General features: G+C 49.6%; 2 protein-coding genes across 5 annotated transcripts in view; both read left to right on the top strand.

Moving 5' to 3' along the window:
* Nucleotides 1–22,953, top strand: FAM107A (family with sequence similarity 107 member A). Of its 4 annotated transcripts, none has more exons than XM_050781262.1 (5): nucleotides 1–238; nucleotides 17,130–17,304; nucleotides 19,348–19,504; nucleotides 20,023–20,126; nucleotides 22,795–22,953. In XM_050781262.1, exons 1-5 carry the CDS (start codon nucleotides 160–162, stop codon nucleotides 22,799–22,801), a joined length of 522 nt encoding a protein of 173 aa, XP_050637219.1. In that variant the 5' UTR covers nucleotides 1–159; the 3' UTR covers nucleotides 22,802–22,953. The 4 variants fall into 4 exon arrangements, with proteins under 4 accessions (XP_050637219.1, XP_050637220.1, XP_050637221.1 ...); XM_050781264.1 differs by lacking the exon at nucleotides 1–238 and adding an exon at nucleotides 9,668–9,770; XM_050781263.1 differs by lacking the exon at nucleotides 22,795–22,953 and having other exon boundaries at nucleotides 20,023–21,160.
* Nucleotides 1–24,768, top strand: part of PDHB (pyruvate dehydrogenase E1 subunit beta) — a 171,109-nt gene that overhangs the window by 4,510 nt on the left and 141,831 nt on the right. The gene's annotated exons all lie outside the window — the stretch shown is intronic.

Here is a 24,768-nt window from a genome sequence, read left to right as displayed (position 1 = left end):
CGGCGGCATCTCCTCGCCCGCCGCCGTAACCTGACCCTCGGCGGGGTTTGGGCCTTGGAGCCGCGTCACCGTCGCGGAGGCGCTCGGGCTCCGGACTACGCTCTTGCTGTGCGCTCCCGGGACCCGCAGTGCTGGCTCTGCAGTAGGAGGTGCGCGGGCATGGCGCAGAGGTTGGGCGAGTGGGCCCGGGGGCCCTCCGATGCCACCGGACTCTACCGGGCTGTGCTGCTCAGGTCGGGTAAGTGGGAGCGACGCCACCCTCGCCGCGGGAAGAGCGCGAGGAGGGCTCGGCGGTGCACGGCGCTCAGTCCCTGGTCAGCCCGCCGCTGGGCGCCTCTGCTTCGTTGCTCTGCTTCTTTCCTAACCTTACGTCATTCTTTTTGCTTGCTTGTTTGTTTGTGACAGGGTCTCATTCTTTCTCCCAGGCTAGAGTGCAGTGGCGCAATCGTAGCTCACTGCAGCTTCCAACTCCTGGGCTCAAGCGATCCTCCCGCCTCAGCCTCCTGAGTAGCTGGGACCACAGGTGCGCACCACTACACCCGGCTAATTTTTTAAATTTTCTGTAGAGACGGGGTCTCTCTAGTGCTGTCCAGGCTGGTCTCTAACTCCTGGGCTCAAACGATCCTCACGTCATTCTTTTTAATTACTTTTCTTTTTTTTTCTTCCTTCCTCCTTTCTGCCTTTCTTTCCTTCCTTTGTTCCTTCCCTCTTCCTGCATTCATCCTTTTGGGGATCTATGACATACATTGTTTTCTTCCTATGTGTGAGAACACGCACACACAGTTTCTTGACTACAGAAGTCCTGTGCGGTTCCACCTCCTGGCTGATCTCTTAAACAGAGACTCACACAAGTGCGCGAAGGCGGCTGTAGGCGCGGCAGGTTTGGGCCAGGAGAGAGGAAAATGGGCACGACCGAGTAGCAGGCAATGGGGCATAAAGAAGCAGGAGCCTGGCAGCAAGGTTGAAGGAGGTCTGCTGTCCAGTGAGGCATGACATAGGAAGGGAGGAGAAGGGAAAGAGAGCTACGAGAGCAACTGCCTTTCTATATGTGTGCATGCAACGATTTGTAAGGAAACACAGGGTGGTTTTATTTCTTAAGGTTGGAGATTGGATGACAGATGCTTTTCCTCTTCCATCTTTTTGTTTGCTTGTTTGCAGTAAGCACGTGTTGCTTTTCTACTCAGGAAAAGGAGGCCTTTTTATTTAGAAAAATGAAGTTAACGTAATGTATGACCAGTGTCCAAATAATTCGGAGAATACAGGGATGTAGGGGGAAAAAAGAGAAAGCAAAGCCCCAGTAAGCATTTGTGGTATTTCCTTCCGGAGTATCCTTGGAGAGAGACGTTTGGAGGAGGTGAAACGCTATCTCGTGCTGGGATCCTGCACCGTGCGGGTCCGTGATTACAAAGCGTCAATGGACTTGGACTCACGGGCCAGCTACCCTCTGCCTTGGGCAAGGAGCTGGCGCTACCCGTGGGCCTGCCCGCCGACCCCTGTGGAGCTAAAAGCGCGAGGCAAACCAGCTGCCGCGTCTGCAGCGGCGGTGCCTGTCCCCGCGCCCTACGCGTCCAGGTCTGGAACTGCTCGCCCCTCTCGCTTAGGCCCCGCCTCGGGGAGATCCCGCCACCCAGTTACTGGAACCACAGTTATCCAAGTCCCAAAGCAAGAACTGGTCCAAACTTCAGGATTGGCGGCGCCTTCCTAAAGGAGGGTCTCAAATCTGGCTGAGGCGGGGCAGGCAGAGAGGGAGAAGCTTTTATCTTCAGACGAATCTGATTTCAAATCCCTGCTCCGGCGATTTCCCCACAAAGCACGCCACCCTAAGTGTCCCCACCCAGTTCTGATCGTTTCACAAAGCTGCGGAGGGGGTCTCCCTAATCTGAAGGCCTTGTGTTCCCCCTCACCTCTTAGCTATCAACCCACGCAGAATAGCAAACACGTAGGAGTGGTTCCAAGGGCTGCAGCCTACCGGGTAAGGAGCAGGAAGGGAGTGGTGCCTGGGAAAAGGGACGGAGGCTGCACTGGCGAGCACTTAGTATCCGCTGCGCAGGCTGCCCTGGCTCCTTCCCTCCACCACTCTACAAGTGTTACCCGTTGACGGTGTCCAGGTTCTTGGCGTCTTGAACAAAGAATTGGACAAAACGCACAAAGCAAGGAAAGAATAAACAAAAGCAAATATGTATTGAAAATGAAAGTACACTCCACAGGACGGGAGGGGGGCCGAGCGTGGGGCCTCAAGAGCCCCCTTACAGAATTTTCTGGGGTTTAAATATCCTCTAGAGGTTTCCATTGGTTACTTAGTGTACGTCCTATGTAGACGAAGAGGACGAAGTGAAGTTATATAATCATTTATTGAGTGCACTCCCTATGTAAATGGAGAGGATATTTCCTGTCATAGCCGAAGTGCTTCCATTTGATTTCGTTCTGTTCTGAGAAGTCACCGTGAAGCGGCCTTATGTTCCCTGCCTCTAGACCCTATTCTCCTGCCTCACAAGGACACTGCCAATTGTCATCTCCATTTAAGAGATAAGGAGACGGAGGTCCAGAGAGCTTAAGTACCTTGCCCATGGTCCGCTAAGGAACATTTTCTACCCCACAAAGAGGTAGAAAACACATTCAAACTATGGTCCATCCATGCCAAAGTCTGCACACCTTCTGATCATAGTCACAGTAATGACTCATAATTGTTAGTCACTCACGGTCACCCCATCTCTGCTGTACATCTGCCATCTCATCAACTCCCTTCATTCATTTATTCATCCAGCTAATATTTATTGGCCTCTGTTTCCAAGGTGAAGGGATGTATTTATAAACAAAACAGATCTGCCCCTCCTCTCAGGGAGCAGAGTAATGGTAACCGCTATTGGAAACATGAGGAAACCAAGGCTCAGATGGTAACATGACTTGTCTAAGGTCATACAACTCATCGGGAGTGAAGCTGAGATTCAAACCAGGGCCGTGTGCCTCTGGACCCGCTCTCTGGCTGCTCCACACAGGGAGCAGTAGGAAGTGAGAATGGGAGTAAGGAGCCAATTTGGCCATGTGGTGAAGGGGTGGGCTTCCTTTCCTTGAGAAGCTCCCAAGGAGGACATTACAGATTCAGACCCAAAATAGAGGCTGTTTTCATTAACGGTAGCCTCAAGTCATACAGCAGATAATATAACACTGGGTAACTCATGCCTTGAGGCTGGGAGTTCGAGACCAGCCTGGGCAAAATTGTGAGAGTTCGTCTCTATAAACATTTTTAAAAATTAGCCCAGCATGGTGGTGCATGCCTGTGGTCCTAGCTACTCAGGAGGCTAAGGTGGGAGGATCACTTGAGCCCAGAGAGTTGAGGCTGCCATGAGCTGTGTTTGCTCCACCGCACTCCAGCCTGGGCAACAGATCAAAACCCTGTCTCAAAAAAAAAAAAAAAAAAAAAAAAGAAAAATGTTTATCCCAAGGTATTTCAAAATAATTTTGTTTATTTTCTTTTTTTTTCTGAGACAGAGTTTTGCTCTTGTTGCCCAGGTTGGAGTGCAATGGCATGATCTCGGCTCACTGCAACCTCTGCCTCCTGGGTTCAAGCAACTCTCCTGCCTCAGTCTCCTGAGTAGCTGGGATTACAGGCGCCTGCCACCATGCCCAGCTAATTTTGTATTTTTAGTAGAGACAGGGTTTCACCATGTTGGTCAGGCTGGTCTCGAACTCCTGACCTGAGGTGATCTGCCCACCTCAGCCTCCCAAAGTGCTGGGATTACAGGCATGAGCCACCGTGCCCAGCTAAAATAATGTCTTAATATTAGAGTAAGACATGCTCACCATAGATACTTCAAGAAATTGAGACTAAAGAGGAGGAGGCCTAACACATAATCCCACTAACCACAGGCGGCCACAGGTAACATTTGGAAATGTCTCCTTCCAATCCTTGCTATGCATAGTGTGTGTGTGTTTTACACTGTAGAGATTGTTCTGACTCTAGTCTTTAATTCCACTTTTTTCAGTTGGATGAAAATCTTGAATGCTCACGCCTGTAATCCCAATGTTTTGGGAGGCCAAGACAGGTGGATCACTTGAGGTCAGGTGTTCGAGACCAGCCTGGCCAACATAGTGAAACCTTGTCTCTACCAAAAATACAAAAATTAGCTAGGCGTGATGGCAGGTGCCTGTAATGCCAGTTACTCGGGAGGCTGAGATGGGAGAATTGCTTGAACCCGGGAGGAAGAGGTTGCAGTGAGCCGAGATTGCACCACTGCCCTCCAGCCTGGCAACAGAGCAAGACTCTGTCTCAAAAAACAAAAAACAACAACAACAAAAAAAGAACTTGAATGCTCTTAAGTGAGTTATCAAAATAATAGTTGCCACTTACAGAGCCCTGACTCTGACTCTGTGGCAGCCACAGTGTGAAGGGCTCTCCAGAACATAACTCCTTGGTTCCTCAAAAATATGTCTGCCCTATTTTAGGGAGGAGGAAACAGAGAGTTGAAGGTCATCTAGTTGTCCAGCAATGCACTGGGGTCTGGGCTGGCACCAGAGTCCATGCTCTTAATCACAGGGTTAGAAGGGTCACCTCTGTGGAATAATTCCTGTTTGGCCATGCCTGGAAGGCAATACAGTCCAGTAGTTCAAGTCCACCTGAGGGGCGTTACCTGCATCCTACCTGGAGCTCAGGTCATGTTCCTGGAAGGGAGGAAATCATCTCTCTGCACTATGGACATCTCTCTGCACTAAGTATAGCTGTGCGCATCAGCAGCTATACTTCTCCTCTGCAGCCAAAGGGGCGGACGCAGCCTCCACCCCTGCCTCTGCCAGGTAGAGCTGCCAGATAAAATATAGGGCACTCAGTTCCATCTGAATCTCAGAGAAACAACAAATCATGTTTTAGTGTAAGCATGTTCCAGCTATTTCATGGAATATACTAAAAAGTTATTTGGTGCTCATTAGAAATTCAAATTTAACTTGGATGTGTGGCATTTTTATTTGGTACATCTAGCAACTATGCTGCCAGGAATCATGAAGTTTGCTTGGTTTGACAGCTGTGGTCTGCCCAGGTTCTCCTGCGCACGCGCACGCACACACACACACAGAAACAGACACACACGCACACATGCTCCCTCTCACATCCTCTCACCATCCATAGATTCACTCACTATGCTTCTTGTCTGATTACACGGGAATTAAAATGTACTGGGGATGGAGGTACCCCAGGGTCCTTCTGCAGCTAAGAGACCAAATTAACCATGTCTAATTGCAGCTGGGTGGAGAGCCAGCTTTCAGAAACAAGACTCTAAGTTCATCCCCACCCCCTCACACTTTCCTGCTTTCACGCTTGAAATCCCTCGACTGGGTAAATTCTTCCCGGTTCAAACTTGTTGTAAAAGCGACTCTCATTGCTTTTATAATCTCTCCACGGATCCCATGACAGGTTCTTTCTGCCAGTACAACTTCTTCTTCCCCCACCCCGAGTCCTTTCAGCAGAGCATGTTTGAGAGGCAGGGGGCACGGTTTAATCCTAGGGCTGTTTTGTGGGTGGCTGCTCAGAAACCCCATTGAGGCCTTGAAAAGGCGCCTTGGAGATTTAGACTGAATACAGGGTTGAGGAGGAAGTTTTAAGTTGCCATGGAAACTTCTTGTTTGATGTTTGTGGGCCCAGATAAGCTCTTCTAGGCGCCCATGGGCTTGGAGAAAGGGGCCGAAATGAAAGAAAAGCTGTTTGGGGAGGTTATTTTCTGCATACTGCAGCCCAGCCCATTATAGATGCAGGAAAATTCTCCACCTCCCTGTCAGGACTGCCTCCTCTGGTCTTCCCTGTCCCCCTTCCTTTGGGTTCCTCTGGTTCCCAAGAAATTAGAGTTAAAAGGGATGGGAGGGAAGACAGGGAGGGGTGTGCCCAGCCCCTGGGCTTCCCCTTCATGCCCCAGCACACCAGGGGGCTGAGCAAGTATGCAGATCCCCAGACCCCTGGCTTCCCTGAGTCCTTCCTTTTGGAAGAATAGGAAGACCTCCAGGGAAAACCACACAGAAGGATGCAGGAGACAGCAGCTGGGGCTTGAATTATGCAATTACCTGGAGTAAACGCCTCAAAGGCTTGTTTGTTCAGAGGGCCTCTGTTTTCCCATATTCAGATGGACATAACTGAGCCAGATGTGATTCCTAACTAACTACAGTTGTTTGGGAAAGGTTGCTCTTTCTTGCATTTTTAATTCTTAGAGTCTTTTTCTGATAACAAAAGTAATGTAAGCTCGAGCCTTTTTTTTTTTTAACGCCACAAACATTACAGAAATGTAGTGACAAAGGAGAAGGGCCTGTAATTTTACGATGTAGAACAATGCTCCTCAAACTCTTTAATATAAATGAACCCCCAGAGGGGTATGTTAAAAATCCAGATTTCATGGTGGCTTCATGCCTGTGATCCTAGCACTTTGGGAGGCTGAAGCAGGAGGAACACTTGAGGCCAAGAGTTCAAGACCAGCCTGGGCAATATAGTGAGATCTCATTTCTACGAAAAATAAAAAATTAGCCGGGTATGGTGGCATGTGTCTGTAGTCTCAGCTACTTGGGAGACTGAGGTGGGAGGCTCGCTTGATCCCAGGAGGTCAAGGCTGCAGTGAGCCATTATGGCACCATTGCACTCACCCTGGGTAACAGAGTAACACTCTGTCTCAAAAAAAAAAAAAAAATCCAGATTCCTAGGTTCCTCCCTCAGAGGTTCTGAGGATTTAGGCAAGAGCATTTTTAGCACTCATTTCAAATGACATCTAGTAATAATATTTGAGATACATTGATCTAGAGTTGACCTCTGCTAACAGATTAGTGTATTTGCCTCCACACTGGTTCTTTATGTATATACCAACTTTTTTTTATCTTGAAAAGAAAAGAGATCCTACTATATATGATTTTTCATTGAATATGTAGAAGACATCTTTTTCAGGTCAATACATAGACAGGCTTATTGGCTGCATCTCATCTCGGGGTGTAGCATAGCCTCTTACTTATGGAATGTGGCCTGGGAAGGGGTGGTTGTTGGCCGCTGATCTCACGTACAGTTGCACCTGCACATGGACACATAGCAAGATGGTGCTGTAACAAGCTCAGCACTGTCAAGGTTTTCGGTGTCTTCAGGTTAACAATAGTTATCGAGCCCCTCAGTACTGGGACAGGAAGATAGTAGGCCCCTGCCCTGGGGCTAGCAGTCTGATGGGTTTGTGTACAAGTTGGGCTGTGAAAAGAGTTTTTGTGGGAGAAGCACAGTGACTCCTAACTGCCCAGGGAAAATGATGCCCAACATCCAAGGACTACTGCCCAGTTCTCCTTGGCTGTCAGGTGCGTGTTCCTCTGGAGTGTACCGGGTGACAGGCTTCTGACTTCTCCAGGGATGAGCAGGAGCTGTCAGAAGTTCCCCCGCTCCAGGATCCTTCTTACTCTCCAGCTGTTAGAAGGCACTGGGACTGGTTCATCTGAGCCACCAAAGACCCTAGGAAATACTCAAAATACTTCTTTGCAGAGCAGGACAATGTGTGCAAGGAACCAGGGTCAGCAAAGAGTGGTTTGAACAAGAATCTAGCTGTCCTCTTCTACCATGAGAGTTTGCGGAAGTTAAGGCAGAGCAGGGTGGGAGGCTGAGGGGGCCACCATTCAAAGTGCCTCAAGAAATGCAGAACTGGGGAAGAAGAAACAAAAAGGACCACACATTGTTTCCAGAAAGTTGTTTTTACCCAAGAATTTGAGACCCTCTAAGTTTAAGTGGTTCGAGAATGGTCAGCGTGGCCAAGACTCCCTGGACGTGCCTGCTCTGTCCCTCCCACTCCACCCGTCTCTCACCTCCCTCGCTCCCAAGATGGCGCCCAGCCTGCCTTTACATCATACCAGGATCCACCCAGCCTGGGCCTTTCCACTGGCTCTTCCCACCTGACAAAGACTCTCCCGTGTATACAGACTTCACACAACTGACTCCTTGTGATTCAGCTACCCTAAAACACCACCCCCTTTCACCTCACCCAGCCTTGCGTTCATCACGGCATTCCTCACTGCCTGACGTCATCCTGAGTGTCTCCTTCTTTACTGGGTATCCCCCTTGCAGGTAGGTTCCCTGATGGCAGGGATATTACCTGTGTCATTCACATGGTACCCCCAGCACTTAGAACAGTGCCAGGAACACAGTAGGAACTAAATAAATGTTTGTTAAATGCACAAATAATATAGGCCTAAGAAGACACAAGGTTGCATTGTTAATGCCTCCATTCGCCTGTGATGCATGTCCTAGGCCTCATCGCCTTCCAGCCAACCAAGACTCCATGAGAAAGTAAAGTTGGGGTGGAGGCCCGGTCAACTAGTAGACCCCAGCTTCCTCAATGGGGGACTAGGATGACACTATACAATAGAAAACACTTCTAGCTTTTCGAATGAAAGTTGATTCTGAAATTAGGAGAATGCCTCCATTATCCATAAGCACCCAAGGCTGGCCTTAAGGATCTACATACATTTTTTACTTTTCTTGGTTTTTTTGTTTGTTTGTTTGTTTTTCGGGTTTTTTTGAGATGGTCTTGCTCCATCACCCAGGTTGGAGGGCAGTGGCCCAATCTTGGCTCACTGCAAACTCCACCTCCCAAGTTCAAGCGATTGTCCTGCCTCAGCCTCCCGGGTAGCTGGGATTACAGGTGTGTGCCACCACGCCTGGCTAATTTTTGTATTTTTAGCAGAGACAGGGTTTTACCATGTTGGCTAGGCTGGTCTCAAACTTCTGACCTCAAGTGATCTGCCTGCCTCGGCCTCCCAAAGTGCTGGAATTACAAGTGTAAGCCACCATTCCTGGCCTACTTTTATATTTTACATTCACACGTTCATTCTTTGAGCCACTACTTATGGAACACATATTCTGCCAGGCAAAATGCACCATGCTGGGCTCTGGCCTCAGTTCACATAGAGTCCAGGTCTCTGCTGGAGAAAAGTCCCATATGCTGAGCTTTGACTGTGTGCTTCACTAATGTCATCTCATCCATGTCACCTCCCAACCACCCTGGTATGCTCCACGTTTGACAAACACAGAAACCAAGACACAGAGACACTGAGTGGCTGCTGAAGGGCTGGTGCTGGAGCCAGGGCCAACACTCGAGCCTGCTGAGACCCAGACACGGTGCTTCCCCTCTCCTACACTCTCCTGTTGGCTCCTCTGTGAAGTGCCGATGGCGTTCGGGGTATCAGGAAAATGTTGTGTACGGAGTTTCTGACCCATTCGTGGATAATCAAGAACTGACCCAATGCTGAGCAGTTTCCCCTCCCTTTACACCCCACTCCTTTCCCCCCAGAGCCATTTTCTCCTGAAGAATCCACACCACTGCCGCAGGAAGCTTGGCTTCCCCTCCCATGGGGAAGTGCTGGAATCCACTCTTGCCTGACCCTCCCATAAAAAACAAGGGAAATTCCTTTACGTGAGCTGCCTTGCTCAGAACAAAGCTTGGCGTGTTTCTTATTCCTCATCAATCTGACAAAATGGGTATTTATTTGTGCCTCTCAAGCGTGTGGCTTGGACATGATGTTCCGCATCGTGGAAGTGGCCGTGTACCAAGTGAAATATCTGTTACTATAGTAACAGTTCCTTTTTATTGATACCAGAATAAACAGGAATGCAAAGGCTGTCTCACTTGTTGGCACATTTCAGCAGCCTCCCGTTCCCAGGGGTTTAAGAACCGCCCTCTAGAGGCAGCCCTCCTTGCTAGTCTGGGACTTCCCAGTGGAGTGAGGAACCCAGCAACACGCTCCTGACTTCCCTTCCCAAGGACTCGACCTGAGAAGTAAGACCATCTCTGTTCTGTTTCCCCCGCTGTCGAGCGCGGTGCTGTTCGGGAGGAGGTGGAAGGGAAGGAGGGCAGACCCTGTGCACTGAAGTGGGCTGTCAGTGGACCTGAGTGCTTTGAGTTTAGGTACCTGGGCTATGTCCCAGCATCTGTAAAATGATACGGGAGATGCCTCCCGGCACCCTGGGTTTCGGAAAAGGGTAGGAGACAAAGAAGTGAGCCCCTAGGCATAGCCCTGCATTCTTGTTGATCTTTTTCTGCTGCATCCTCAGGTGAATCTGAATTAATGCATGATATAGCCTCACCTAAGTCAACTATCACACAGTATGGGGGTTTAATTCTCGGCACAACCGACAGAACACAGGTTTCAGCGTCAGAACTTGGGCTCAGATTCGAGCTCTTTCTTTCACCGGCTGTGTGATTTGGAGAAATCAGATGACTTCCCTGAACTTCAGTTTCCTTGACTGTAAAAAGAGGATAATGACAGTACCCACCTTCTCAGTCTGTCGTAAGAATTTCATATTTCATGGGATACGACTGCTAGGTGCTTAGCACAGTGCATGGCACATAGTGCATGCAGGTTAACGTGTGAAGGGCCTGCCTTTCTGGTGAATTTGGCTTTAGGACTTTGCAATACAAGGCAAGTCTGAGATTGGGCCAGAAATCAAGAGCTGTAGGATTGGGTGTGTCACTTTTTGAAACTGCTACCAAACTCAAGTCACTTCGAGCTTCAAGGCAGCCCCCACACCTGCATCTCTGGGTGACTTAGATCCTAAGTGGCCCTCTTAGTTCTGTTGGTGGTAAGTACCTGCTGGAATTTTCCCTGCAGAGGCATCTGCCAGGTAAAGTGGCTGGCATCATGCCACTAATGAGCCAGCAGGGATTCCAGGTCTGCTGATGCCTGTTCCAGATCAACTGCACAATGCTGTCCACTAACCTTGCTAAGGACCCTCCATGTCTAGCCCTGGACTCTGCTATTTAATTGATTCAAAATCCTAAATGCCCACCCAACATTCTCCCAAGGTAGGAAATTACAACGGACCCAAGGCAAAATGTTCAGGAAGTCAGCCTTGAGTCATTGCATCCAAATGGACAAGCAGCTCTGCTGGGGGCTTCCGAGCATCCACCAGAGGCTGCTGAGAGATCTGGAGGTGGCTCCCAGATACACTGTTCTTTGGCTGCTGGCCAGTGAAATACAATTAGGCACTTTCCCCATGGAGAGGAAAAAAGCCAGAAGGGTCAGGAAATCCAGTGACCATGCTTGTCACTTTTACTGAATGCCTCTTTTTCGTTTGCCAGTCGTTATTTTGAAAGCCTCTCTTCTCCTCTGCCTGCCATCCCATTAAATGCTGAACCAAGAGGGTCCTGAATGTGTTCTGAACTCAGCAGCTTGAACAGTAATAAGGAAGTGGGGGCAGAGGAGGGAAGGCCAACAGCTGGTCCTCTCCTAAACGAGACCAGCCTGAGGCCAGACAGGCCTGTGGATTCTAGCTTAAGCCCAAAGCTGCTGGGGCCAGGCTGGGTCTCCCCAGGGAGAGTCTGTATTTCACATAGGCTATTAGTCCTCAAGTTAGCAGGCCTCCATGTTCTCACTTATAAAATGGGCTCACACAGCCTCTTCATTGGGGTTTCTTGACTATCTAGAGAGAGAAAAGGGACATAACCCTGCTTTGTCAACTAAAAGACATTTTGCACCTTGAAGACAGTGGAGAGATAGAAAGAGCACTGAATTTGGCGTCCAAGGTCCTGGCTTTGCTGCTTACTCTCTGTGTATCTTGAGACAAGTAGCTTGGCCTCTCTGAGCCTTAGTTTTCTCATCTATAAAACGGGGTACCACTGGCTGCCTCTGAGGGTGATTTAGAGATCCAGATCAAATTCGAGAGGTGACCACAGGATTTCTTCAGGACAGAAGTACCATGGTTTGTCTTCGGTGAGTGTCACTCTGCCAGGTGCTGGGCTAAACACATTGTGCCATTGTATCACTTCATCCTCCAAACTGCTCCGTGAATAGGCTACTATCCTTGCTGTATAGAGGGTCAGAGAGGTTAAGCTACTTGTCCAAGGTAACACAGCTGGGAAGGGTTGCCACCATGAATCAAACCCAGTCTGTCTCCACTAAAACATCTGCTTTAACCATTGCTTTACTGGCTCATGTGTCATTTGTTACAACTGATGCCATCAAAGACAGAAATAGGACTACCATAACAGTGGAGAGGCAAGTGGAAGGGTCACTGAGGTCTTAGACAGAATGGGGTATGGCTATTGTCAAGATGAACTGGGCCCTGAGACTCCATCAGTGCAGCTCTCCTTCTGTCTCTCCTTACTCTCTCCTGTGGGTGGGGGCACCAGTGTTTGGTTTCAAATCTGCCACCCTGCATTAGCCATGCATGCCCCAGTGGCCCTGTGCCCTCTCCCTGGGAGCAGCAGAGATCTCCACTGAGCCTTGCCTGGTGTGGGGCCAACGTCCTGTGGAACCTCTGGCGAGGAGCTCTGGGACCTCTTCAGTCACCAACAAAACCAGGGAGGAATCAAGCAAGGGGCTCCCAATCTTTCCTCGGACCTCTTATTATCCCCACCCCATGAAAAACAACATCAGTCCCGTAGTCTGCATATTGAGAATTATTTGCCCGTCCTATAGTCATGCAAGACACTTAGTAGCTGTCGCCTACTGGTGGCCCCCACCTCATGCCCAGCTCTTTAGCTCATCCAATCTTCACAGCATCACAATTCTACAGAGGAGCATCCCAGAAGTTAGAGAGCATCCCAAGGTCACACAGCTGCTAAGAACTGTGACCTTAATCACATTTGCTCACAATAACCAGGCCCACTACAGTCAGCTGAGATCCTTCAGGGCCGAAGCAAATAAGTTTGTGTTTTGGGTTAACTCCATGGTTTGCAAAGTTGGCTGACTCTAGGAACCACCTAGGAAGCTTTTAAAAATCCCCAAGGTCAAGCCACCCCCAAAGCCAATTAAATCAGAATCCCTGTGGTGGGACTCCGGCATTGGAATTTTTGAAACTTCCTGTGGTGAGGCCAATATGTAGCCAAGGTTAAGATCCACTGATTTAACCAGTGCAGTTTCTGAGGATGAGAAGTCTCCATCTAGGACTAGGAATGGGATTTATTAATAGTGATTGTTAATAGCAGCTAACAGGGTGGTCATACTGCCATTCCAGGGGCACCATTCACAGTTTAATCTATAGGAGTTGAGGACTTGCTGTTGTGAGGTACACAACCGGCCTGTTGTATGTGGCAGCCCTGGTAGCCAGCGCCAAGTGCTCAACTCTATACTAGGCATTTGCCAAGCACCTTGCAAGTATCACCTCATTTACGATACCACAACTTCATGGAGAAGGATTCTAACATAATGCTCATTTTGCAGATGAGGAAACACCAGATCAAAAGCAGCTGTCCCATCTCAACTCTGCTGTTCAGTGGGAAACAGCCATAGACAATAAGTGGGCGTGGTGTGTCCCAGGGCTGTGGGATTTGGTCCAAAGGCTGTAGTTTCCAGGCTCCAGCTCCAGAGGGTAGGAAGGCACAGACAGAGCTGACATTCAAATCCAGGTCTGAATGACTTCAGCCTCCTTATCCTTCTGCTTCCTCCTGCATTTCTTTAACAGCCATGAAGAATCCAGACAAGCCACTTACCTTTCTCCTTCATGATTGGCCTGCTCCTCCCTCTCCCTGCTAGCTCTTCTCCTGGCTGTTCACCCTTTTCTTTCCAGAGAGGACCTGTCTAATGCCCACTTCCCCTCTTAGCCCCTCCATGGCCACTCCCCAGATGGACCCCAGAGTCTTGGATCTCTCGGGACACTCAGCAGCCTTGGGAGCCACCCCAGTCCTCTGCCTCAGGAGGCCCAGCTGACCACCCAAGACAGCCTGGATTTTCTTGGCCTGGCACCTGTGCTTCATTGAGTAGTCTCTTTTATAACAGGACCTGTGTGAGGTTCTTCTTCTGCCCAGAGACCCCGGTTAAATAAATTAAAAGGTAGGAAGGCTGGTTCAACTTTCTAAGTCCTGGGGGTCCCCAGAAGCCCTCCTCATCCCACCCCTCGTAGATGTATACATGGATCTCACAGGGGTTGTTTGCTGTGGTTCAGCTCCCTGAGCGGCAAAGGCAATGGTTTTTCCCCTGCAGCCCTGAGCTAAGGCACCAGCCACATCCTTCAGGGTTCCTGCCTCACCCACCACACCAGCCTGGCCTCAGGGAAACACCTTCATCTGGAGGAAATCATTGAGCCAGGGCTGACCACAGATTGAACCTGGGGTGCAGGACTGGCTTTGTAATTGACAGGGCCCAGTGCAAAATAAAAAAAGAGGGCCACTTGTTCAAAATGCATTTGACATTTCAGACAGCAACAACAGAAGATCAAACCAAACAGGGCCCCTCTTCCAAAGCAACCCTGTGCGACTGAGTCCGACTGGCCCTGGGGCAGCCAACCCACTGGCTGGCCAGCGACTTATGTATGGGGCGAAGGTCTCAGCCAGGCCAATCACAGATTTTTTCCCCTGGAATTTAATGGGAGAAAGAGACAGAGACCACCCACTGGAAGTGAAGGAAACCAAAGTCATAAAACATCCCAAGGCCTCTGACAGTTTCCCCACACAGCAGCGAGAATGACCTTTTTAAAACTGAATCAGGCGCACCTTTCCCTGACTTGAACCAACCCGTCCACCCTCACTCCAGACGCTCTCCCAGTCAGTCAGCTCACAGCACTCCCAGCACACTATGTCTTTTTGTTCCCTGAACAGACCCAGCTTGTTCAAGGTACATGAGTCACACATGCTGTTCCCCAGGCCCCAAATGGCCTCCTTCCTCATTCTCAACTGTCAGATCTTAACGTTGCCTCCTCAGAGAGGCCCTCGCCATACCTGGCTGACAGTGGGTCCCTCCTTAGTCTGTATGGGAGCCTGGAGCCATCTGTGGTCTTTCGTTTTCATTGGCTTGCGTATGTGCTGACTGCTGGCCTCCCTAGCAGAGTGTGGGTTCTGTGAGTGCCGGGACCTCACTTGCTTAGTTCTCTTCTGTGTGTCCAGTGTCTACTGCAGTGCCAGGAAAATCACAGGAACATGAACATTTGTGGAATGCATGACTATTTTTATCATTATGCACTTTCTCAGTGGTCATTGCCATTACGCAGGAGCTCTTGATTTTGTGTACTTATTTTGTATCTGGCCACATTGTTGAACTCTCTCAGTTCCAAATGCGTTTCTGTTCATCCATGTGAGAATTCTGGTTATATGGCTTTATCTATGCAAATATTAAGGCTGCCATCTCCTTTCCTAAAGTTATCCAACTTATTCTATTTCCAACCTTATCACTTTGGCAACATACGGTGAGTTTTTTTAAGGATGGTGCAGCTGATGAAAAGCAAGCAGCTCTGGAAGATTTGTGGGGCACAGAGGGACTAAGAACAGGTGAATAGCCAGGGAGCCAAAGTAGTTATTAAAGTGTGGCATAAGCTGAACAGGAAGAGAGCTGAGGTCACGGGAAGGAAAGACCGTAGCTGAGAATTACTCAGTCAAAGGATGGGTGACACTTGACAATAGGAATAGTCAGCAAAAGAGAGAAGATCTCAAAGCTCCAATCTGAATCCAGGTGTTCTAATGCATTGGCACCCAGAGAGCTTGATCCCACAGACAAGAAAATATCCACACTAAAAACAGAAAGGGGAGCTGATACAGCCAACTTTGTATTTTGTCAAATGCCCATTTTAAAGTAACTCTAAATACTATTATGATCACCTTTTAAGGACCAAAAAATTAGGAAGGATGTAACCTGAAAGCAAACAGCCTTACAAAAAAGATGAGGGAAAAAAAGGGAAGTTAATAAGAATTCTCATTTTAGAAATGGTTCTGAGAATATGAATTCGAGAAAAAAATTAACATGTCTATGCTCTGACATTTCACCTGGCTACATCCAAAATACCTTATAATAATTAACACTTTTTCCAGATTACACAGCACCTTTACATATGTGGTCTTACTTGCTCCTCCTAACAGCAGTCTGTGATGGATCATCACAGAAATGCCAAACACGGGTCTGGTGGCCACCATTGCAAAGTAGAGTCTCCGGTTTGATGCATAGATTCCTGATATGTCACCTTGCAATGTGCACCCTGTCAAACCTCCTCCTCTGTATTTTCTGACCCCAACAAGCTGTTTGCCACTTCCAGGTTTTCACACATCCCTGTTCATCCATGAAACTGTATTCGGGCAGAGAATGGTTCTCATCCCCTTCCCAGTGTGGGGGAGGAAATGAAAGTCTGTCCACAGGCAACATGGTGGCCCTCAAGCGGGGGCTGAAGCCTGGTATTTGAGGTGGGGACACACTCCCTCAGTTGCCACATGAAAACCACATGCCACAGGGCACTGGTTCCCCAAGACCAAAGAAAACTTCAAAAGTTGTATTGGCAATTACCAACAAATGTGCAGACACTGCCAACTGTCAGAGCCTGGCAAATAATAGGAGCTCAACCTCTGCAAAGCTAGACTCATGAAGAGAGCAGAGCTAAAGTCTAAATTTTCATTGAAATTCCTATAAGCAGCTAATGGCCAGGCAGTGTCTATACCTTTGAGGCGTTTTAAGTCAGTCTCTCTCTCTCTCTCTCTCTCTCTGTTGTACTTGCTTTTGGGCATTTCAAGGATAAGGAGCCAGTTTGTAGAAGAGGGAGCCCTTGTGTCTAATTTTTAAGTAAATTGACAGATTTCAAACTGCTGTGGTAGAATAGGGCCATTGAGTAGCCAAACATTTGACAACTATCCCTTTGCTATTAGGGACACAGCAGTCTCTGAATTTCATACTCTCCTCTTTGATGTGAAGACAATGAAAAGCTGAACAGTTCCACAACAGAATTTGGAACCGTGAATAGAGTTAGATAATAAAGGGTAATACTTTCTTTTTATCACTGCATTTATCCAAATTGTTTTTAACAAGTACATATTACTCTTTTTAAATATATTTTCATTTTCTGTTACGAGCTCATTGAAAAACAGAAACTCAAACATAATTCCTTTTATAGTGGGAGAAAACCGTTGTTTGCAAAGTCAAGCCAAAAAGTATGCATGTGTCAACCCATATTTTGTGACCCATTATCACTTTACTTCTACACTCCAGAGACGTCGAAAACATCATCTCCAATTCTCACAGCCCTGTGCATGCGTTCCATTATGATTTCCACTTTATAAGTGAAGAAACTAAGGCTCAGAAAGTCAGGTAGCTTGCCCAGGTATGCGCAGTAGCAGGTGGCCAAGGTCTATCTGACATGAAAACCTTGCCCTTCAACTGTGCCCCATGGGGCAGGGTGAGATTATTGGCTCAGCTCTGAGCTACTCCCCTGCCCATCTCCACAGCCGCCATGTACTCAGAGATCCAGAGGGAGCGGGCGGACATCGGGGGCCTGATGGCCCGGCCAGAATACAGAGAGTGGAATCCGGAGCTCATCAAGCCCAAGAAGCTGCTGAACCCCGTGAAGGCCTCTCGGAGTCACCAGGAGCTCCACCGGGAGCTGCTCATGAACCACAGAAGGTAGGGATGAAGCCCTGCTGCCTGGGCCCATCAAGCACCTGGGCCTGTGGGGGATGGGGAAGGTACCCCTGGAGGAAAGCAGAGCTGGCTACCATCCTGGGGCTGCTGGAGACTGAGGAAGGTTGAGGGTGCCCCTCATGATCACCAGCAAAATCTGTAAAGACCCCATCCCCAGTGGGCCCCTGGGAACCAGATGAACCCAAAAAACCCTGTTCTCTTGCCCAGCCACCCGCTTCATGCCCACATTCCAGATACACTTACTGAGTGCCTACTATGTGCTGGGCACTGAGCCCAGACCTGGGGATACAAGAATGAATGGGACCCAGTTCCCGTCCTCACAGACAGGGACGGGTGCATAGCCAGGCAGTAGGATGGGTGCATTGATGAGGGTGTAAATAGGCCTGAGACCCCAGAGGAGGAACCCGAGAGGGGTCTAAAATGACTTCACAGGAGCGCTGCTGCCTCAGCTATGACCTGAAGGGGGACTGGAGTCAGCCAGGCCTGGAGGTGGGTGTTGGATGGCAGAGGGAACCTCATATGCGAATGAACAGGAAACAGGAGTCACTTACTGTGCCTGGGGCATCAATTGTGTGGTGCAGGCCAGGGCAGAAGGATGGACTAAGGAAGGGTCTACAGCAGGGGCACAGGGTGTGATGGGCCCGTCTGGTGAGGTGGGGGGATGGGGGAGCTCACAATACCGAAGGGGGCAGGAGTGTTGCAGAGGCCCAGGATGGTGGCTGGCTCTTTCGTGGCAGGCCGTGGTGTGCAATGACAGAGACGAGCCAGAGGGGCATCTGGGAGGAGGCAGGGGTGGGATGGGGCAATTGATGGGATGTGAATTGGAGAAGGGGAAGGCTGAGCGTCCTCTGGGAGGACTGGGAAATACTCCTGCTCACCAGTAATAGCATCAGCCCAGCGTTGCTTTCAGAGCTCCCTCTGCTGGCTGATTCTGGTATTAGAGCCGATTGTGATTTCTGTTCTTGTTTTCAGCTATGTGACTAATATCCTAGCAGTTATCATTTTGTACACTGAGTCGCTTTTGGTTTTGTTTTCAATTAGCATTATAATATGAGCATTTTCTCTGAGTGGCTTTTAGATTCATCCCTTTAATATCAAAAAACATCACGACAATCAAAAACAAAAGCTTAAAGACAAATCAGAGAAAGTATTTGTAATATAAACAAATTTTATTTTTAAAACTCACGTATACAGAAAAAAATTAATATATTCAGATCTCTTAAAATCCACAAGGAAAAGATGAATAAAAAGTAATACAGTACAGCCAGACGTGGTGGCTCACACCTGTAATCCCAAAACTTTGGGAGGGCGAGGCAGGAGGATCACTTGATCCCAGGAGTTCAAGGCTGCAGTGGGCTATGATTGCACCACTGCACTCCAGTCTAGGCAACAGAGAAAGTCCTTGTCTGTAAAAATAATAGTGATGATACAGTTAATTCACAAAAGAAGAAATGCAAATGGCTGGTAAACATATCAAATGTTGTTCCATGTGACTAATAAAGAAACAAATGAAAAACAGATATTACTTCTTGCCTACCAGATTCTCAAATATAAAAAGATTGGCTGGTGATGGTGGGGAGAAATAGATGCTCTTGTACACTGTTCACAGGAGGATACACTGGATAAACTTTCTCAGGCACAAATAGATATATGTACCTCAAATCTTTTCAAAGAGCCTGACCTGGCAATTCTACCTTTAGAAAAGTATCCTAAGAAAATAACCAGAAATAACGTAAAACTTGGTCTCTGCAGTCAGACAGGCCTGGGTTCAAATCCTCATCTGGCCCATCTGTAGCTGTGACCTGGACTGGTATCTTCAGCCCTAGCAGCCTCAGTGTATCTTCAGCCCTAGCAGCCTCAGTTTCTGTCTCGGTGAAATGGGACAGTAATGGGTCCACCTCCAAGACTACAGGGAGGATTGCACAAGATAATATTGGGGGTTGGTGTCACCGCAGGAAGCAGCCCTGAGGCTGGGGGAAGCGGGAAGGTGATGGTCTCCTGACAGCTCCCCCTTCCCCACTCCAGGGGCCTTGGTGTGGACAGCAAGCCAGAGCTGCAGCGCGTCCTGGAGCACCGCCGGCGGAACCAGCTCATCAAGAAGAAGAAGGAGGAGCTGGAAGCCAAGCGGCTGCAGTGCCCCTTTGAGCAGGAGCTGTTGAGACGGCAGCAGAGGCTGAACCAGGTGGGTGATGGGCACCCAGCCAGGATCACGCATCCTCCAGGGCTGTCCTCCAGGGAAGAGCTCTGCTGTGACCACAGCCAGTAAGAGGGAAGAGGATCAGCAGACAGAGCACTGGACTAAGAGTCCACGCCTGGCCTGAGTCCTCCCTCTGCCATTCACTTTGCTAGGTCCTTAGGGTGAGTGGTTTCCTGTCTCTGAACCTCAGCTTCCTCACTGGCCCAGTGTACTGCACGCTGGTTCTGATTTCATTCTTACAACTGTCTTGCGTACCAGGTGGCATTCCCGTTTTAGAGATGGGGAACCTGAGGCCCAGAGCGGGTGAGTGATTTGAACCAGGCTTCACAAGGAGAACTCAGTCTCATGCTCTGTGCCCCAGCTACCAGGCTAGTAGCAAAACTCATCCTCAGCTTGGTTCTGTTTCCCCACTGAGTGGGCCCTTGGTCCAAACTCCGTAGGTTTTCGGAGTAGCAATCCCCCTAGCTCCACCCACTTCACCCCTCTGCTTCTCCCTCCTTCAGCTGGAAAAACCACCGGAGAAGGAAGAGGATCACGCCCCGGAGTTTATTAAAGTCAGGGAAAACCTGCGGAGAATTGCCACACTGACCAGCGAAGAGAGAGCGCTGTAGGGCCAGCTGCCAGGCTCAGGCCACCACCCACCCTGGCCTGGACACCCTCCTCCAGCCCTTCTGCACCTGGCAGCCCTGGGCCCCAGGCCTTGGGACGTCTGTGATGTTCCCACCTGCTTCTGTAGAAATGTGTCACCCCAGAGGGCCTGGCTCTCCCTGGGAGGCTGGGGCCCCTAAGCTCCTAGGCTTTTCCTTCCAAGCACCCAGACCTTCTGCTCCACGAGGGAAAACTTGCATCCCTCCCTGCAGGGGGTTCAGAGCCCAGCACAGGGGGTTTCTCTGGCAGAATTGAGGAGGAAGAGGCAGCCCTCTGGCTTGACAAGCCTTCTGTTCTGCCCGGGCCTTCCCACCAGGAATCTCCAAGGCTCCCCAGGGCCCCGCTTCTCCGCGCACCCAGCTCCTAGGTCTCAGAGAACTCCCCAACCTGTGATTTTACCTGCAGCCAGCAGAGCTTAGCTTCAAGGACACCCGCCTCCAAAGCACTGAGGGGAGGACGGGCAGGGCAGACCGCAGGTGGCCTTGTTGCTGCCATCCTGACCAGGTGGGAGGACACTAACAAAGACAGCTGTTTTGGGTGTTCTCCCCTCACCCATGCTTTCATCATCCCCTCCGCACAGCGCCCACCGCCACCCCACCCCCGCCCCATCCAGGCCTTCTAACCACACCTCGCCAGGGCTGCCACATTCCTGCGCCCAGAAGTCTGCAGCAGTGCCTCACAAACTTGATTGTGCATGCAAATCACTGGGGATCTTGTTAAAATACAGCTTCTAACTCAGTAGATCTGGGGTGGGGGCTGAGATCCTGCATTTCTAACAAGCTCCCAGGTGAGGCGGAGGCTGCTGGTGTGAGGACCATGCTGTGAGCAGCAGGGCGTGAGTGCCCAGGGCTGGTATGTATTAGAAATATCACGCCTGAAGCCATCGCTGGCCCCCACCTCCCGTGGACCGATGCCCCAGGGATTCCCACCCCACCTCTGCAACCCCAGGTTTTCTTCATTATCCACCCCACCCCAGACTCCCACCCCCAGGAATTCTCCATGAAGACTTTGGCCTAGCAAATTGTGTTGGTTATGTGAGTGTTGTGTTTTTTTTTTTTTTTTTTTTTTTTTTTTTTTTTTTTTTTTTTTTTGAGACGGAGTCTCGCTCTGTCGCCCAGGCTGGAGTGCAGTGGCGCGATCTCGGCTCACTGCAAGCTCCGCCTCCCGGGTTCACGCCATTCTCCTGCCTCAGCCTCCCTAGTAGCTGGGACTACAGGCGCCCACAACCGCGCCCAGCTAATTTTTTTTTGTATTTTTTAGTAGAGACGGGGTTTCACCGTGGTCTCGATCTCCTGACCTTGTGATCCGCCCGCCTCGGCCTCCCAAAGTGCTGGGATTACAGGCGTGAGCCACCGCGCCCGGCAGTGAGTGTTGTTTTAATCAGAGATGTATGTGATTGCCAATCTGCATTTCTTACCAGTGTGACCACACTGTTATGATGCAAATCTAGCCAAAAAGAAAAGAATTTTTTTTTTTTACTTTTTCCTACAGTCTTATGGAAAGCAAATATACAATGATTTCCAATAGGCTTCTGGAATAGAAACAGTGGTTTGAAGACCCCACTGCCGCCTTTATGGACTGGCCCCTTTGAGTCTGAATCCCCTGCCTCTGTCACCTGAGACCCAACCCCTAACTGGGCCAACTCCAATGAATTCACCCATTTTTCTTCTTCAGAAGGCGTTTCCTATGTGAGACCCACTTATTTTAACCTTTTGCTCCTATCCCATTTTTAAAGAATTAGAGAATAAACCAGGCCTGTTCTTTTCCCCTGAAATCCCTGCCTCTGGCTCCTAAACCCATCATCTAAAGTGACAGAGCAGTGCTGGAATAGCATCTCCTTTCACTTCCCCCAAAACTGCCTCAAAGAGCTGCCACTGGCATGCTCTCTGATTCCTGGAAGCAAACGTGGGACTGCCGGAGGAAAGGGATTGTCCTGGTCTTACTCGTAACTGGGTGGTTTGAGGGTGACTGAAGTCGTGCTTTTCCTGTGTGTGGCCAGCACAGGGCTGTAAATGCAGATATTCCGCCTGTGTGCATATAAAGTCAAGCTCAAAGAGGCTCCTGAATGTGACTGGCGTGCTGAGAATGTGGTTATGCTGTTTAATGTATGTCAGGTGAGGGTTACGCTGAAGATGCACAATCCCTAAAATAAAGATCACCACATCCCCAAAGAAGCAGCCCTCGGGTCCATGTGTTGTTCAGACATGTGAAGAGAAGCAAGACAGAGGGTCTCAGATAGATGAGGGGTCCCCAAGGGAATGCCTGGGGCTTTACCCAGTGGTCCCCAGAGGTGCTCCATGGAGGCAACAAGTCTTTCCGTGAAGCCCCAGAAGTAGAAGGGACCTCAAGCACCACGCCCTCCAGGGCAGCCGTGCAGAAGACCTTGGTTCACTCTTCAGGGGTCGTCCCAACTCCATATCTCCAGCCACTCCAACTGTGGAGGCTGTAAACCCAGATTCTCACTGTTCCAGTCTCCTTTGCAGCATAGGATGGCTATGTGATTCGGTGTGGCCAATGAAATTGAAGAGGAAGTCTACAGGGGCTTCTGGGAAAGCTTATGTTTTTCTGATAAAAGACACAGGCATGGCTAACATCTCCCTGGCCTTCTTCTTTCTGCTTTGATTGAGGGTGTGATGCCTGGAGCCACAGCAGCCACCTTGCTACCATGAGAAAAAGGCCAAGAGAATCACAGAGTCATTGACCCTATCATTATTTCACCAAGCCAATGCCAGCCGCCATCCTTCTCCATAATTATTGTAAATAAAATAAATCCCTCTTTATTTAAACCATTGTTGGTCAGTCTCTGTTACTTGCAACCAAAATCATCCCTAACTGACAGAGAAAGCCAGTCCCTGCCTGTCCAAAATTACCTGCAGGCTGTGCTAAAAATCCAGATTCAACTTTCCCATCAGAAGCCTGTTGGATCAGGATCCCCAGCTGCAATGTCTGGGATCTGTTTTTCTGTACCTTCCCCATATAGCCTACCTAGCATGAGTCTGAAAACTGGTACTTGGACATCACTAACGCACACATCATTCACCAAATATTTATTAAGTGCCTGCTCTGTGCCAGGAAGCATGCCATGGGCTGGGGCACAGTGGAGAACAAAGGCTCAGTGCCTCCCCCTCATCTGATGACGGCAGTGGCCTCCTCCCAACTGGTCTCTCCTACTGGCCTTGTCTCTACACCCTGTTCTCAACAGAGGAGCCAAAATTATTTTCTTCCAGTCTAAGGCAGAACTTGTGACTCTGCACAGAGCCCTCCCTGGGCTCCCAGTGGAGTCTCTCCTGCATTCCAGGTGGTCCTATAAGTCCAGCTCCCTCTTAGCCTCCGACCTCCTTCCTGCACTCTCCCACTCGCTCACACAGCCCCAGTTGTGCTGGCCTCCTACCCTCTCCAGGCATGCCTCATCTCCATGCCTTTCCACCTGCTCTTCCCCAGCCAGGAGTATCCTTCCCTCCAAGACCCACGGCCCACTCCCTCACTTTCTTCATGTCTTTCATCATGCTTCTTCTAAATGAGGTCCCCTTTAGCCACCCCATCTAAAATCTTAACTTCGACAGTCTTCCTCTGCCTGCCTTGCCTTCTTTATCCTCTTTACCATTTATCACCATTGAACATATTTTATATTTTACTGATTTGTCTCGTGTGTCCCTCCTAATGATAATGTCAGCTCCATGAGGGCAGAGATTCTTGTCTGTCTTGTTTACTCTGAATCCCTAGTGCACAGGGCCTAGAGAAGGGTGCTCAGGAAGTGTTTGTTGAATGAATGAATGAGAAACCCCTTCTCCCTCTGCAATACCCCTAGCCTTCTCCCAGGTCCAGCCCATAGCAACCAGAGAAGGCGCCACCTGCCTCCTTCCTCCACGGTCTCCACTCTACCCACAGATGTCCATTTGGCGGGAAGCCCTCGTCTGCCCTCTTGGGCATTCATCAATACACCTGGGCCTCACTGGCATCGTACCGGCAGGACCTGCATCAGAGCCGCGTGGCTCCTGCACACCACAGGAGTGTCTAGAGAGTCAGATCATCCCTGAAGGCTGATAATGAGGCCATCACCCAAGCCTGGAGACCATGGAGAAGCAAAAGGCTGCTGCAGCAGCTCTGACTTCAGACCTCTCCTTAAACAAGGAGCCAAGACAGCAACCCCTGTTCCTGTGGGGGCCACGCTCTCTCACACGCACCAGACCACGGGTCCTGGTTTGGGTTTGCAGAATGCAAACCTGTCAATGGCAAACCAGCACTAAACACAAAATCTGGGAGAGAGGGCTGACCTTAGGACGTGAAGGGACCCTCCATCCCTGGTCCTGCAGTGTGTGTGTCACTGGAGTCCTCAGACCGCAGGAGCTGTGGCAGGGCAGCCTCGCCACACTTGAGACTATACTGACTCCAAATCATGTGAGGGTGGGACCCTGTCTGATTCTGCTCACCTTTATCCAGGGCCCTGAAAATAGTTAGGTGCCCCAGAAAGTTGGGAATGGATGTCAGTAATGATCACTGCATTCACAGGGGGCCAGCAATGCCAGCACCCTTGACAATAAGGTGTCTTCCTCCCCACTCTGCAGATGAAGACACCTGGACTCAGGTAAGTGAAGGCCCTT

The sequence above is a fragment of the Macaca thibetana genome, chromosome 2, assembly GCF_024542745.1.
Source record: "Macaca thibetana thibetana isolate TM-01 chromosome 2, ASM2454274v1, whole genome shotgun sequence".
In the NCBI taxonomy this organism is placed as follows: domain Eukaryota; kingdom Metazoa; phylum Chordata; class Mammalia; order Primates; family Cercopithecidae; genus Macaca; species Macaca thibetana.
This window is presented reverse-complemented; position numbering and strand designations above follow the sequence as displayed.

Coding starts and splice junctions, on each gene's coding strand:
- FAM107A (XM_050781262.1), top strand. CDS start 160: ATGGCGCAGAGGTTGGGCGAGTGGGCCCGGGGGCCCTCCGATGCCACC. Junction 239..17,129: donor GGCTGTGCTGCTCAGGTCGG/GTAAGTGGGAGC, acceptor CCATCTCCACAG/CCGCCATGTACTCAGAGATC. Junction 17,305..19,347: donor CTGCTCATGAACCACAGAAG/GTAGGGATGAAG, acceptor TCCCCACTCCAG/GGGCCTTGGTGTGGACAGCA.